The sequence below is a fragment of the Monodon monoceros genome, unplaced genomic scaffold, assembly GCF_005190385.1.
Source record: "Monodon monoceros isolate NGI ecotype Baffin Bay Population unplaced genomic scaffold, NGI_Narwhal_1 Super_Scaffold_20, whole genome shotgun sequence".
In the NCBI taxonomy this organism is placed as follows: Eukaryota; Metazoa; Chordata; class Mammalia; order Artiodactyla; family Monodontidae; genus Monodon; species Monodon monoceros.
Genome location: NW_021703777.1, coordinates 51,455,119 through 51,470,824, shown reverse-complemented (window position 1 = coordinate 51,470,824; position 15,706 = coordinate 51,455,119). Strand labels below are relative to the sequence as shown.

The 15,706-nt window shown below is 36.9% G+C and overlaps 1 protein-coding gene across 1 annotated transcript in view; it reads right to left on the bottom strand.

The window, feature by feature from the left end:
• Nucleotides 1-786: 786 nt before the first annotated feature.
• The window catches only part of TMPRSS11A (transmembrane serine protease 11A), a 30,039-nt gene continuing 15,119 nt past the window's right edge, over nt 787-15,706 (bottom strand). The window contains exons 4-9 of the mRNA XM_029235935.1: nt 14,331-14,491; nt 9,821-9,859; nt 7,740-7,911; nt 5,316-5,575; nt 2,560-2,706; nt 787-791 (exon numbers count right to left, since the gene is read on the bottom strand). Of these exons, the coding sequence (XP_029091768.1) occupies nt 787-791; nt 2,560-2,706; nt 5,316-5,575; nt 7,740-7,911; nt 9,821-9,859; nt 14,331-14,491 (784 nt within the window). The remainder of the gene's footprint in view (nt 792-2,559; nt 2,707-5,315; nt 5,576-7,739; nt 7,912-9,820; nt 9,860-14,330; nt 14,492-15,706) is intronic.

Sequence of the window (15,706 nt, the reverse complement as noted above, 5' to 3'; positions counted from 1 at the left end):
TGTGTGTGTGTGTGTGTGTGTGTGTGTGTGTGTGTGTGTGTGTGTGTATGTATGTTAAAGAATCACTGAAAAATTAGGGAGATTTTGCAGCAGACAAAGGTTATAAGATCTCTGGCTTGATTTATCACCATAATTTGTTTCCTAGATATAACTTTTTTAAAAATTAGGATCCCTCCAATGGATTTATAAATTGAAAGTATGGAAAATTTCTTTGGAAAACCTGTAAGAACTAGAAAAAAGTATTTGTGACCTCTAGAGAAATGATAGAAAATTATGTAAGGGTTTCCTAAACTCAGAGTTCAAAAAGTTTCTCACTTAAGGGAAAAAGACACTGTAAAAATCATACAGATTATCCTCAAAAATTTACATTGCTCCTCTTTTATACTCTAGCTTGCTGATTTAAAGAGCTCAGTATCTCTGCTGTATTTTTCAAGCCAGGCTAAACTGACCCACTACCTTATAAATTTAAATCCTTTACAAATTGGCTATGGGATTTTGATTGATTAAAGTGATTCTGAAATAAATCATATCATTTAATCTCACTTCATTGTACTACAACCACAGAATATATGGATTCTCATACATGTATGACCTGCATACAGCTCTCAATGTTTAACTTGTATAGTGAATTAGAGGCCTGTTCTTGAAGTAATCCAGTTTCGGTAATAAGCCACTTCTGTGTAGACTCCAGGTTTGTTCTTTTGCCCACAGTTATCTCCCCAGCTCACAATTCCAATGAGATACCAGGTATCTTTAAGATCCTTTCCAACTAAAGGTCCCCCAGAATCACCCTGAAAATAAAAAAAGAAAAAAGAGAAAGAAAATTAGCTAAATATAAAACTTATTACTTAAGATAGTTTGATGAACCACATATTTTATTATTAGACAGTATATGTATAGATTACCAATTCTAGGATAATTGGTTGAAACATGGGTTTCAAAAGTTATAAAATTCAATTTCCACATTTTATTTTTTCAACTTTATAGATGAATAATTCACAAATAAACATATATATTTAAAGTGTACATCGTGATAATTTGACATATATACTTTGTGAAATGATTACCACAATCAGGTTAATTAACACACCCATCACCTCACAATACTTTGTGTGTGTGTGGGTGTATGTGTGTAGTAAGAATGCTTAAGGTCTACTCTTAGCAGATTTCAAGTACACAACACAGAAAGTCAATCTGATGTTAGTTTTTTCTGACTTCAAGTAAGGTGCCTGGGCTTCTGTTTTATCAGACAAAGCACCTCCCAATGTACCCCAGTAGCAATCCCTGTATTCCTGCTTAGACCCCTGTGCCTGAGTCACTTCCTCGATAACTTCCCCAATTTTTCTATGAATAGAGCTTTGCCTTATTATGCACTGAACAGTCATGGGGCAGGAATCTTACCTCTGCTGCCCAGTCCAGTGAAAGCTCTTTATGACCACCAATCTTTCCAGAGGCTTATCACTGATTTTACTGTTCGTCTAGATTCTCATTTTCAGTGTGTTTCTGTCACCACCTCCCACTTGCCTGTCATGGCATGAACCTCTCTTTGGATTCCCTGAATTCTAGATGCCTCCTCCACATTCTCTGGGGAGAGCAACTGGGGCTAGGTTCTGCTCTTGCCCAGCGTGTATGCTTGCAAAACTCCCTGCTATTTTTCTGACAGAGGTTGTCTGTGTTGTGTAATTGGTGGGACTCTGCGCAGGGCTTTCTGCCACCTGATAACAATACAATTCCCATCATTTTAGCATGTGGAATCACCTCCTTGGAGTTTTCAAGAATCTCACATTATAAAGCAAGTGCCTCCAGGAAGAAACACACTTTACTCCTTTGTCCAAAAATATACATGCAGGATAGATGCTGGACAACAGAGTAGGCCACTGGAAAGGGGACTAGATATTCACACCATGGCCTAATCCGCCTTCTCAGCATTAACAGCTTCTCAGCTCTCATCCTCCTTAGGCTGAGACCCAACAGAGTACTTGGAGTTGCCTCAAATATGAATTATAATTTCACACCTTAAGAATTTTAGCTATGCTTTTTCTCTTTTCTATAATATTCCCCTCTTATTCTATAGGGTAAGTGCTCTTTATCCTTCAGGCCTCATTGAAGTATCATCTCTCTAATACTTGTTCCAGAAATGTTCCTTCAAGCTAAAAATGTTTGTTCTCCACACTTGAAACTAACACAATATTGTAAATCAACTATACTTTAATAAAAATTTTTGTTCTCTGTTATATAGTTTATAACATTACATCATAGCTCATTGTTCATGATTGTTTCCTTTCTAAATGTGAGCTCTTTAAGGAAAGGGACTCTGCTTTATGAACCTGTGGATTTCTGGTATTAAGAAAATTTAATTTTATTGGTTGGTTGATAGCATCAAAGAAACTCTTTGCTTATTTTGTTTTGCTTAATAAAACATTTAAAGATATGTTTGTGTTTGAGATTTGCATTTATAAATTTTTGAACAGACAAGATCTCTGTATTTTACTAAAATAAAGAGCATTTTGAGCCAGATACATTTTTTGAGTTCATGATATCAAAATAATCTCTCTCCACCTACCATACAGGCATCATAAATTCCTTCCAGATAGCCAGCACAAAACATTCCAAATTTTATATGTCTGCCATACATATGTGGCTGCTTGCACACATCATCACTTATGATTTTCAGTCTGGCTTCATGAAGATCATTTTGGGATCCACCTTAAGGAAGAACAAAGTAATTTTAGTGTTTACAGTAAACATCTTAGCTAGAATGAAGTGTGGACCTTTTCCCGATTTTTTTTTCATACTAAAATTGTTGATACGGAATGAGGTTAATGTAAGCAGTTCCTAAAGAAAAAAAATTCTGTTTAATATCTGGTATATGTAAATGATAATTGTCCTTATCTCATTTTTATAAATACCTATACTAGCAAGAAAAACATTTTGTTTCTTTTCCTGGAACCTTTGTACCTTAAAAAACATTCAGTTAATGTATTTAGGACGGCATTTTAAATTTTATTTATTTATTTATTTATTTTTATTTATTTATTTTTTTTTGCGGTACGCGGGCCTCTCACTGCCACGGCCTCTCCCGTCACGGAGCACAGGCTCCGGATGCGCAGGCCCAGCGGCCATGGCTTACGGGCCCAGCCACTCCGCGGCACACGGGATCCTCCCGGACCAGGGCACGAACCCGTGTCCCCCGCATCGGCAGGCGGACTCCCAGCCACTGCACCACCAGGGAAGCCCAGGACGGCATTTTAAAAAAAATAAAGTTTGTATTTGTATGTTCCAGATTGTTCCCAGAAACTTTTCAGGCCTAGTTTGCTCCCCTGGCTTGATAAAATAACTATATACATTTACTTTATCCTTTACATTTTATGAAGAACTTTCACATACATGATGACATTTAAAGGCAATGATTTCATTACCTCTTACAATTTTGGGACTCCAGATCATAAACTAGATCCTGAGTTATAGAAACCAGTATTAATGCAGAAGACAACTATTTATGATGGAACACAATAATATCACAAGCATTCAGGGTTTCTTTATATCAACCATATGTTGATTGGGAAACTGACCCTGTAGTAGACAGAATTCTACTATGATCCCCAAGATTCCTATGTGATCTCCTTTCTCTGAGGTATGGGTGGGATCTGTGAATATTATGGATGTCATTCTCATGATTAGGTTATGTTCTGTGGCACAGGAGAGGGAATTTTGCAGATTAATTAAGATGTAGTCAGTCTGACAGTGAGTTCATAAAAAGGGAGATTTTCGAAGGTGGGCCTGACCTAATCCTGTGAGCCCTTTTAAAAAGGGCTTAGGCCTTCCCTAAGTTCAGAGAGTTTTCGCTAATGGTGTTGGAGAAGCAAGATGCCATGAGTTCTGCAGCTGCAAGAAACTGAGTTCCATCAACAACCAGCTTGGAAGAGAACTCAGAGCTGTAGGTGAGACCACAACCCCAGCCAGCACTTTGATTGCTGTTTTGTGAGACCCTGAGAAGAGAACCCAACTAAGCTATGTCTGAACTTCTGACTCATGGAAACTGTGAGATAAGAAATGTGTGCTCTTTTAAGTTGTTAAATTTGTGGTAATTTGTTACACAGCAGTAGAAAACTAATATAGATACTAATTTCTGTAGAATGCCAATTCGGGATTTATTTCTGGACAGGTGTGTTTGCTAAAATGTTTTAAAAATGCTCAAATTATTCTGTTCTTTGAATATAATTGGTGTAATTTTTTTTGCCTACTACATTATCAATTAGAAATAATTCATGTCGGGCTTCCCTGGTGGCGCAGTGGTTGAGAGTCCGCCTGCCGATGCAGGGGACACGGGTTCGTGCCCTGGTCCAGGAAGATCGCACATGCCGCAGAGTGGCTAGGCCTGTGAGCCATGGCCGCTGAGCCTGTGTGTCCAGAGCCTGTGCTCCGCAACGGAAGAGGCCACAACAGTGAGAGGCCCGTGTACCTCAAAAAAAAAAAAAAAAAAAAAAATTCATGTCCAGTGCCGGGAAGGGTTGAAATGCATATTGTAGGTGACAGTGTAAATTCATAAATTTTTCATAAAGCTAGTTGGCAAAAAGTTATAAAAAGTAGTCTAACACAACACTGTAGATCAACTATACACCAATAAAAATTAATTAAATTAAAAAAAAAACCCATAGGAAACAAACAAACAAAAAGTATAGCCTATAAGTCCTATACATCCCTGAACTGTTTCTCAACTATTGTGGGAATGCTTAATGACATTTCTCAGAAAGTACTGATTTTTTTCAAAGAATCAGCTTTTTATTTCATTAATTTTCTCTATTTTTTGCTTTTGATAGAATTCATTTTCACTCTTACCTTCATTATTTCCTTCTTCCTGTTTATTTTAGGTTTATTTTGCTCTTCTAGTTTCTTGAAATGAGAATTTATGTTATTGATTTGAGACCTTTCTTGTTTTCTAATGTATGCATTTGCTATGTTTCCCTCTCTCTTTACTGTTTTAGATACATCCTTCATGTATTGATATTTTTTCATTTTCATTTTATTCTATGTATACTTACAATTTTCTTCAAGATTTTCTCTTTGACCTATGAATTATTTAGAAGTGTATTGCTTAATTTTTAAGCATTTAGAGGTTTTCCTGTTATCTGTTACTGGTATCTAGTTTGATTCCATTATCATCAGAGAGCATACTATGTGTGATTTCCATTCTTTTACCCTAACTAATCCAACCAAACTGTGTGGAAAAGTCTGACAGAATAATATTGATGGACATTAAATCACACTGCCATAAATACGGCTTAGTGCTCCATGATTCATTTTGGGATACCCACCACCATGAAAAAGTGCTCCAAATCCTGTGACATAGACAGTTGAATTTGGTTGGAAGGACACAGAGGCTTCTGGCAAACAAACTCTTCGGATCTCATCAGTAAAGGTGACGCTGGATGATAATTGCACAACAGCAATGTCGTATTCTTTTGCTGGGAAGTGATATCTCTCATGGACAATAATTCTTTCGATATTTCTTTTCATTAATGGAGGGTTGATTGTTGTTCCAAAGCTAACAGTCCATTGATGTGGATTTGATTTACTGGAAAGGATTAGAAATGAACAGAATATATGAACTGCATTACAATAATTGCATGCAGGCTAATAAAGGAGAAAATTCCACCCTAAAACACTTGGTTGTGATGATAGTTTTCTTTGACCATATAGTCTTTTGCTACTGTTTTGAAAGATAAAATGTATACAAACGGCATCTTTGAGCTGAAATTCAGTATAGAATTATTGAATTTTAGAACTGTAAAGCACATAAAATATTATTCATTTATTTCTTCAGCAAATATTTATTAAACATCTACATGTTGAACCTTATTTGAAGTGCCGGGGATAAAGTGGCAAACAAGATAGAAAGGTCCCTGCTGGTGGGTGTATTTGATTTCAGTGAAGGAAAAAGAGCAAAACAAATTAATGAATAGATAAATAATTTCCCACAGTGATAAGGTCTATGAATAAAATAGGGCAATGGAATAGAGTACAAGGGGGTAGTTAGATAAGTCTCTTGAGATCATGGCATTTGGGTTGACACACGGTTGATGAGGAGTCAGCTGTGAGAAGGTGGGGTGACAAGTTTTCAGGCAAACATCTCAAGGGCTTAGACCAGACAGGCTGCAGTTCAGGACACAAGGGAATTATGGTGGGGGATGAGATCGGCGAGGTAGGCGGGGGCCAGATTTTAGAGTGTCTTATAGGTCATGAATAAAGTGCTTAGATTTTATTCAAGTCATATGGCAATTCACTGGATGATTTTAAGCCAAGCATAATGTAGTCTCATGTTAAAAAAAAATCACATTGTTTCTTTCTAGAGAGTAGATTGTTAGAGGGCAAGAGTGAATGAGGCAAAGTTGTCATAAGTCCTATGAGAGATGACCAAGTGTGGGTGACTTCTAGCTTATGGGCTTGAGCAGCTGGTAGATCATGGCACATACAGGGACTGGGAAGGTCATCTAGTAATGAAAGGTCCTCTAGTAAAGGCTTTGTTTTATACTTAAGGAAAATAGGGCCTAGATGGTTTAAATTATATGCCTAGTATCACATGTCTGCTTGTCTCTCTCTGTTCTTTATAGGACACCATCTTCCACCAAAATGTATTATTAATAATGAGATTAATGTTCCTTAACTAATTAATTGAACTAACATCATCCAAGAGGGGTAAGCAAAGAGACAGGTACTGCTGATATAGACACTTGTTTCTCAACCTAATTATTTCTTTTTTTAAAAATTGAAGTATAGTTGATTTATAATGTTGCAGGTATACAGCAAAGTGATTCATTTTATATATATATATATATGTATTCTTTTTCAGATTCTTTTCCATTAGCGTTAATTACAAGATATTGATTATAGTTCCCTGTGCTATACATAGGTTCTTGTTTATCTATTTTACATATAGTAGTGTGTATCTGTTAATACCAAATTCCTAGTTTATCCCTCCTCCCTTTCCCCTTTGGTAACCATAAGTTTGTTTTCTATGTCTGTGAGTCTATTTCTGTTTTGTAAATAAGTTCATTTGTATCTTTTTTTTAGATTCCACATATTAGTGATATGATACTTGTCTTTCACTGTCTGACTTACTTCACTTAGTATGATAATCTCTAGGTCCATCCATGTTGCTGCATATGACATTATTTCATTCTTTTTTATGGTTGAGTGATAGTCCATTGTACATATATACCACATCTTCTTTATCCATTCACCTGTTGGTGGACATTTAGGTTGTTTCCATGTCTTGTCTACTGTAAATAGTGCTTCTATGAACATTGGGTTGCATGTATCTTTCCGAATAAAGTTTTCTCTGGATATATGCCCAGGAGTGGGATTGCTGGATCATATGGTAGCTCTATTTTTAGTTTTTTAAGGAACCTCCATACTGTTTTCCATAGTGGCTGCACCAATTTACATTCCCACCAACAGTGTAGGAGGGTTCCCTTTTCTCCACACTCTGTTCAGCCACAGTTTCTTTATTTAAAACCTTAAGGACCTGATACTAGGATAATGACTACTACCCCTACTGACTTTCCAAATAAGTGTAAGTGTAACACAATTTTAGAAAAGAAACTGAAAGAAGTTTTTCTCATTTTACCTCAGTAATATTTGGGGACATTGATTATTACTCAGAAGATGATAAAACTCAGAGGTTTTTTTTAAGCAGTAGTAGTAGCAGCAGTAGTAGTAAGTTAACGTCAATCACTTACATCCTAAAGCAGTGCGCTGCGGTAACAAGCCACGTATTACTAATCAAAGTGGCCCCACATTGATGTATGTTATTATGCTGAAGGGAAGCTTGCCAAGGCCAGGAAGACTTGCCCGCAATCTCTCCGGATGTTATTCTGTTCACTATTAATGGAACAGCTCGTTTACCACAACCTGAAAGAGATGAGATCATTAGGTTGTAAGAAACATCTCTATAATCCCTGATACAGAGAAACTAGTAGAGTACTGCAGTGCAATATTTGCATGTCATTATATAAACATGTACAATATTAATATCCATCCTCTGTATTTCCTGATAGTTGATGTTTTGCTTACACCCTCCCTTTATAGATGTGGATATATATTGCCTACTAAAGCTATGTAAGGCTGTAAAGTGTTGACACACCAAAAAGTGTATGTCCTGAGGACCTGCAGTGTCAATTATCCAGATGTTCTGGGAGCTCCTACTAAGATTATTGTTTCCCAGTTTTAGATGTTCCCACCATGTTACTCTGACATGAAGCCCTCACCAAAAGAACTAGTCAGAGAAGTAATTGCTAATTCCTTGGAACTCCTACCCCCATACAGTTTTCTGAGTGACTAGTTCCTAAAGTGAGCACGGGTTAATGTATCATGACCAGTCTCTTACTCTTTGGGATGGAGGGTTCTATGTTTCCACATAAACATCACATTCACTATTGGTAGGAATAAATATGTACTTTATTATGTGCATCAGATCAGAGATTAGTTTGATGCTTAGGGTTCCTGCTAAGAATTAAGCCTGTTTAAAGCATGGTGCTCATAAAGAAAACATGGTAGGTTCAATTCTTGTTCCAACAAATTAGGTATCAAAAAGGAAATTCACTTTACTGGTACTGATTACACTCCTTCTGTGGCCAGTCATTTTAGAAATCCCCATCACTCTGCCATCGCTAGTTTAGACTACCGTTTTTCTCATCTGAAGGACTGCAATAGCTTCCCTGTTCATCTCCCTGCCTCCCGCTTTGCTCTTCCAGTCCATTCTCCACACTGAAAACTGAGTGACCTTTCTGATGTGTGTAAAACCCTTCAGTGACTTCTCGTTGCCCTCCGAACAAAGTCGAAATGTTTCAGCATGGTTCTGGTCCTTGATCATTATTAATCACACCCCTTTCCCATGCCCACCCTATTCTATATTACAGCCACACTGACATTTTTCAATGACAAGAAATGACCGTGTTCTTGCTTTTCTGAAGACATTTTTACATTCTGCTCCCCCTGCCCGAGACACTCATTCCACTTGTCACTTGATTTTCCATCCTTCCTTTCACCTCAAGGATCACTTTCTGACCCCACAAGACCAGGTTAGCTGGCTCTGATTGACTCTCATAGCACTGTGCTCTGTCTCTGTCATAGCGTTTATCACACTGTTTTAACATTTCCTGATTTATTTATGTCTTCCCCTACCTTCAAACTCCTAACTTTAGAGGAGGAATCATGTCTTATTGACACTTGTATTCACTTTCTGGCACTTGGTAGATGTTAAAAAATTATTTATTGAATGAATGAATAAAATGTATAGTGTGTTTGCAAGACACAGATGAAAATGAAAGAACAACTTTCCTAAAATTCATCACTGCTATTATAAAATCTTTCAAAATTTAGGTCACAGTGATATAAAGTGAGTGAGTGGAGCTGCTGTCAACCATCAAGATGGGTATAATAAGTAAATTTTATAGGTCAGTCACAAATTATGGGGTCTATCTCTTTCCCATTTATCACTTTCTCATTTTATTTCTCAGTAGAAAGCATATTTCATATTTCATAGCATTCAAAAAATTAGCAAGGCAAGTTTATTTATTCCAAACCAGAAATATATAATTTCTTCAAACTGCTCCCAAATTCCCACCATGTAAAATGTTTTTCTTGAACATTACAAAAAGATTGGTCTTAGGGAAAAAAAGTATTTTCGTTTCTTACTCAATTGTTATTCTCTCCCAAAGAAAATGTGGGACATGGGTGGGAGATTATGAGGTAATATTTGAAGATATTATCCTCCCTGATATGGAAATTGAACTTGTTTTTATAAGCTAACTAGACTTACATGCTTGGACAGTTAGCTTCCCTGTCGATGAGCTCATTGCTGAAAAACAAAATAGAGCAAAGAATGATAATTTGATATTCTTCTGGTTGGTCTCAATGACCAGAAATTATCAGAGGATACTGACTGCATATGGATTCTAGAAACTTGAGCATATAGATCAGTCAGGAAAGTGGTTATCTGATATAACAGAATATGTGTACAGTTTTTGTAGAGATTTATAGGCCACTGCTGATTAGGTGGGTAATACAAGCAGTAGGTAGTTAAGGCACAAATATTGGATGATTAAAACCCACAAATCATTTGTATTAATACAGAACAGTGGTTTTCCAATGGTGCAGGATAAAGCTTCTTTGGATTTTATTTAAGGAAACAGAGAAAGAGGGGAAAGAGGGAGCAACTAGATGGGGTCTTCAGGTTCAAACCCAGGCTCAACCAGAACAGGTCTTTTATCTCTTCTCTTTTTTTTTTGTTACCGGTACGCGGGCCTCTTACTGCTGTGGCCTCTCCCGTTACGGAGCACAGGTTCCAGACGCGCAGGCCCAGCGGCCATGGCTCACGGGCCCAGCTGCTCTGTGGCATGTGGGATCCTCCCGGACCGGGGCACGAACCCGTGTCCTCTGCATCGGCAGGCGGACTCTCAACCACTGCGCCACCAGGGAAACCCTATCTCTTCTCTTTAAGATTTCGCATAAGCCTTTCTTTGGTCAAAGGGTTTGGGAATGGAAAAAAAAAAAAAAACTTTGAAAACTACCACATAAACTATATTTAAAATACTTCTAAAACACAGTTACTGAATTATTAAAATTATTTTTTTCTGAGGTATAAACTACTGTATATTCTTATCAAACACCGGCTGGATATTGGTAAAGGCCAATTATTGGACAGAATCTAAGATTAAATTCTGTCACTTCCAACAAAGTTAGGAATCTGATAAAGGAAATACAAACATTTAAACTTAAGCTGACGGACAGCTGCATGAAAACTGTGATGTTTTTCAAAATAAAAGGGCTTAATGAGTAGAATGAGGGTAGATTGGCTTTACTTATTTCTACCAATGCCATGTTTCTCAGACTCATATTCTTTGTATCTAATTTCTCATTATACACAATAAGAATGTTTCTTTCTACTTACCTTCTATAAATTTCACTTGGGAAACTAGTGATAATGAACTCTACAAAGTGGGAGCTCTTGAGAATATCCAATTCAGAGATATCCTTAAAGGCATACCTAAATCATTATATGGTGAAGAATCAATTTCTCAGGTCAGATTCTCAGTACTTACTTATGAAAGGAACTCAATTTTCAGTCAAATATAGTTTTAAGGTAGTAAATTTCTTATTTTATGTTTTTAAATGTAGGCATACCTTGGAGATATTGTGGGTTCGGTTCCAGACCACTGCAATAAGGTGAATATTGCAATAAAGCAAGTCACAAAGTTTTTGATTTCCCAGTGCATATAAAAGTTTACTTTTACACTATACTGTAGTCCATTAAGTGTGCAATAGCATTACGTCTTGAAAAAACTATATATATATATATATAATTTTAAAATACTTCATTGCTAAAACATGCTAAAAATTATCTGACACTACAGCGTTGCCACAAACCTTCAATTTATAAAAACACAACGTCTCTGAAGTGCAATAAAGGGAAGTGAAATAAAAAGAGGTATTTTAATATGCCACATGTTAGTAATAAATTGAAATGGAAAATAGTATAATGTTAGACTTCTTCAGTTAAAACTTCTTCAGCTTAGTTTGAGCAAGATGCAAATCACCCCTTTCCAGGAATGATACCAGGGTGAGTGTAATAGTTGGGAGTGTAATTGAATTTTTAAGGAAAGAGAATGATTACACCTGGAACCGAACTACCCATACACAAGTAACTAGCTGTTTCACATTTCCAGTTTTGACCAAATGCTTTTACTTTCCACGTCTAGAAGTGAAAAGAAACATTAACACCTTAGTTTTGAAAGTGACCCTCTAACACACTTCTGAGTTGGGAGTAATCATATTCAGGTCAGTACATGCTACAAGTAACATGATGATAACTGGAACACACATCAACAACATGTAGGCGGTGAGCCGCTCTTCCACAGCCATGGTGTTTGCAATTCAAAGGAGCTGATTTTAATTTTGCTCTGACACATTACATCACGTGAAAGACCCACACCACACACTTATTTGTCAAGCCAAAACACAGATTCTTGACAAATTATGGATAAATCTTGGGCTGCAGGGTTGTTTCTAGACTTGGTCTAGAATTTCTGCAGTTCTCCATTCATTTGAAGTCCCCCAAATTAAGTTTTGCTGGAGAGCAATGTTTTTGTCTGTAAGAATTGCCTTGAGGATTCTACTGAGCTTTCTACTAAATGGACCTTTCCTAAGTACTAGTAAACACTGCTCTTTTTATATTTGGAAATTTGGAAAACTTCAAAGTTATAGCTTTTTCTACAACCAGTTACTCACATTAATGCTTTCAGGTTTCCAACGCATATGCACAATTTGCTAGCTTTCTAAGAGGTAATGGCCTATATGTTCCATATTCTATTTTCTTGTGTATCTTCATGGTATTTCTGTGACTTCAGGAATAACAAACATTATCATTGCAAGTTTATAGATGAGAAGATGGAGGCAAAGGCATGGGCCAATTACTTGGGTGTTCCTGCAGTGACTCAGTGGAGTTAGAATTAGGTAACTCTCAAATCAGGTTCTCCATCAGCACATCCTGCCCTTTAATCTACTATAGTCATTAAAATAAGCTGCAGGTCACAAACTGAACCTATAAGAAACAAAGAGCCCAGACAACTGATGACCATTTCATACTTCATTTCTGGTTTCAGATAGTTCAGGCTTTTAAGTTCCTGGCAGATTAACTGGTTGTTGGAAATTACATAGAACATATCATGTAATTTATCAGAGCTTCCACTATTTCACAACCTCGATTCATTTGTTTCCCCACAAGCAAGAAAACAAAGAAGGTGGATTAAGCCCTTGACAGGTTCTTCCCTCCTGGGTTGGGAGAGGTCCCCAGGTTTATTCCCTGACTAGCTGACTCTTTGTCTCATCAGCAAACTCCTGCCCATCCCATTCCTGCAGGTTTTCACTTCCTGGTCAGGTTTCTTCTTAAAGGGTCAAACAGACCCTTGCAAGGGCAGGGCCTTCTGTTTCACATCTGATATTAATCACACTTACTCTGAATCTCTTCTGTGACTCATAAGTCTGGTGTCCCCTGGAATTTGTACGGGAAATCTGCACTTGTCTTCCAGAAATAGATGCTTGTGGAAGCAGCTTAATGTACAGGGTTGAACAGGTTTCTGTCTAGCTGGTCTCCTCAGAGTCTTTAGTATGCTAATATAAGGGATGAATTTCCAAGAGGTGAATATCATGGACTGAATTTCTGAAATGCATTTGACCACACCCTTTTTTCACAAGCCTCTCAAGAAATTAGTAATCTAGATTTGAATGTTTGCTCCTTTTTTAAAAAAAGTTATTTATTTATTTTTGGCTGCACTGGGTCTTTGTTGCTGCACACGGGCTTTCTCTATTTGCAGTGAGTGGGGGTTACTCTTCGTTGTGGTGCACGGGCTTCTCATTGCAGTGGCTTCTCTTGTTGCTGAACACGGGCTCTAGGTGCACGGGCTTCAGTAGTTGTGGCATGCGGGCTCAGTAATTGTGGCTTGAGAGCTCTAGAGAACAGGCTCAGTAGTTGTGGTGCACAGGCTTAGTTGCTCTGCGGCATGTGGGACCTTCCCGGACGAGGGCTCAAACCCATGTCCCTTGCATTGGCAGGTGGATTCTTAACCACTGCACCACCACGGAAGTCCCGAATGTTTGCTCCATTTAATTATTGGAGTCCTTAGCCTTTTTTGCCCCTCTTTCACATCTGTAAAGGTGAATTTGCCTAATTCATAAGAATATAGAAATTAGATGCTGCATGTAAAGGATATAGAGAAGGGCCTTGATAAAGATTACTTCTCGTTCCTATGATTTCTTTTCTAGTTTAGTGATTTTTAAAGCATTACTTATAAGAAGGCTTTAGTGGCTCCAGAATTGATTTACCATTTTCTCAAATGCCCATAGGAAAAAAAGTTAACATAAACTCCATAATTTCACTGTTTACAGAAACTATTCATATTTTTAAAAGGCAACAAATGAGTTTATGTTTTAGAAACAGAAAAACAGTTTTTGCTAAACACTTGGTATTTTCACCTGCTTAGTCATGGAGGAAGTGGCTGGCTCAGATTGACTATGTTAGTGGTAAAGGTTTGATTTTATTTCTGGATGAGTGCCAGTCAATTACTACAGAAAAAATCACTTGACAACTAACTTCAGACATGCTTTCATCAGAGAATAATAAAACCTTTAAAAGTCACTTTTTTAACTTGAAATTTTTTCCATCTGAATTCTAGCCATTATTTGGAATAGAAATAATGGTAAATAAGTTTATGATTAGACAAAAAATGGACTTAATAGAGAACTTCACATCATATAGAAAGGTACCTACTTACCATTAACTTCAACTGACGAGGCATTTATTGACAAAGCTCTGGTGTTACTTATCTTCTTATATAACATGCTACGGATTTTCCTTTTTCTCACTGCCCTTGACTCAGCAGAGGGGAACTGGAACACCATAATGACATCTACTGTCACACCATCTTCCTCTGGACTGTGACACACAAAAGAAAGGTACTTGTTCAAAAAATACATCCAGTATTAATTAACTTTCTTTTCTGTATTGTCTTCTCCTGAATTATGCCTCAGTTGTTGAAAGTGTCAAGAACTAATCATCTCACATTGATAACTCATATATGTCACTTTCTGACTCAAGATCATTTCATATGTTCCCTCTTCAAGTTTTCATTATGTTCTGAGTGAATTTTCCCCATTAATTTGAAGGCTTGCTATAGCATTTGAGTTAGACTCAGACACCAAAATTTTATCATCAAAATTATAAACCCTGAGGATTGGAAAAAACTTTAATGGTGTCTTTGGCCAGTCCCTCGTGTGATACCTTCATCAGCTCTACAGCTGCCATGATAAGTGGTCATCTAACCCCAGCACAGTAATTAAAAAGATTTACTTCTCTAAAGAGGGTATTTCTCTTTGGTCAGCTCTGATTTTAAGAGAGCTCTTCACTTGGAGTTGAAATATGTCTCCCTAAAGCTTACATTCCATAGGCTTAGGTCTACCAATTGGGACATACATAAAACATCAGTTCCCTCTTCCACATAAAATATTTGAAGACAGTGATATTCTTGGTGTCTGAGTCTTCTCCAGATTACACATGTCCAGTTCCTTGAACTTTTTTCATATACACAAGTTCAAGCCCCTTCACTTGTGGGGTTGAATTTTTCCATACTCTTAAAGTAGGAAAACCAAACAATTAAAGGGCTTTAAGAAAAATGGAAACCTATGTGTTGATCTGCCATGTCTTTTATTTTTACATTTCAAAAGATCCAAGCTCTAAAAAGCACTGAAGCCCTATTTTCCTGAATTCTTCGATTTAAAAAAAGAGGGAATCATATCAGTTTAAAGGCATTTTATATATTGTGGTTCATGTAGGCTTTGGAATGTGAAGATATAAATAAATAGAATTTTATGTCAAATTGGTAAATATACAATCCAGTAATTTTCCCTCTTTTTAAATCAGAGGGAAAACATTGTTTACCAAGTGGGATTTCCCTGGACCCACACAAAAGCTTACAAAATGATAGTGGCTACAAATTCAAAGGAGTTCTTAAGACTATGATAATTTTGCTAGGATGCTATGGCAAGTCAGAATTTAAAAACGGAGGGCATGAAATGTAGAAAGTTTTGGCAAATACATGCTTTTTATCTCCTAAATATTATAAAATTTATCCAATATATATTGTAAAATCCT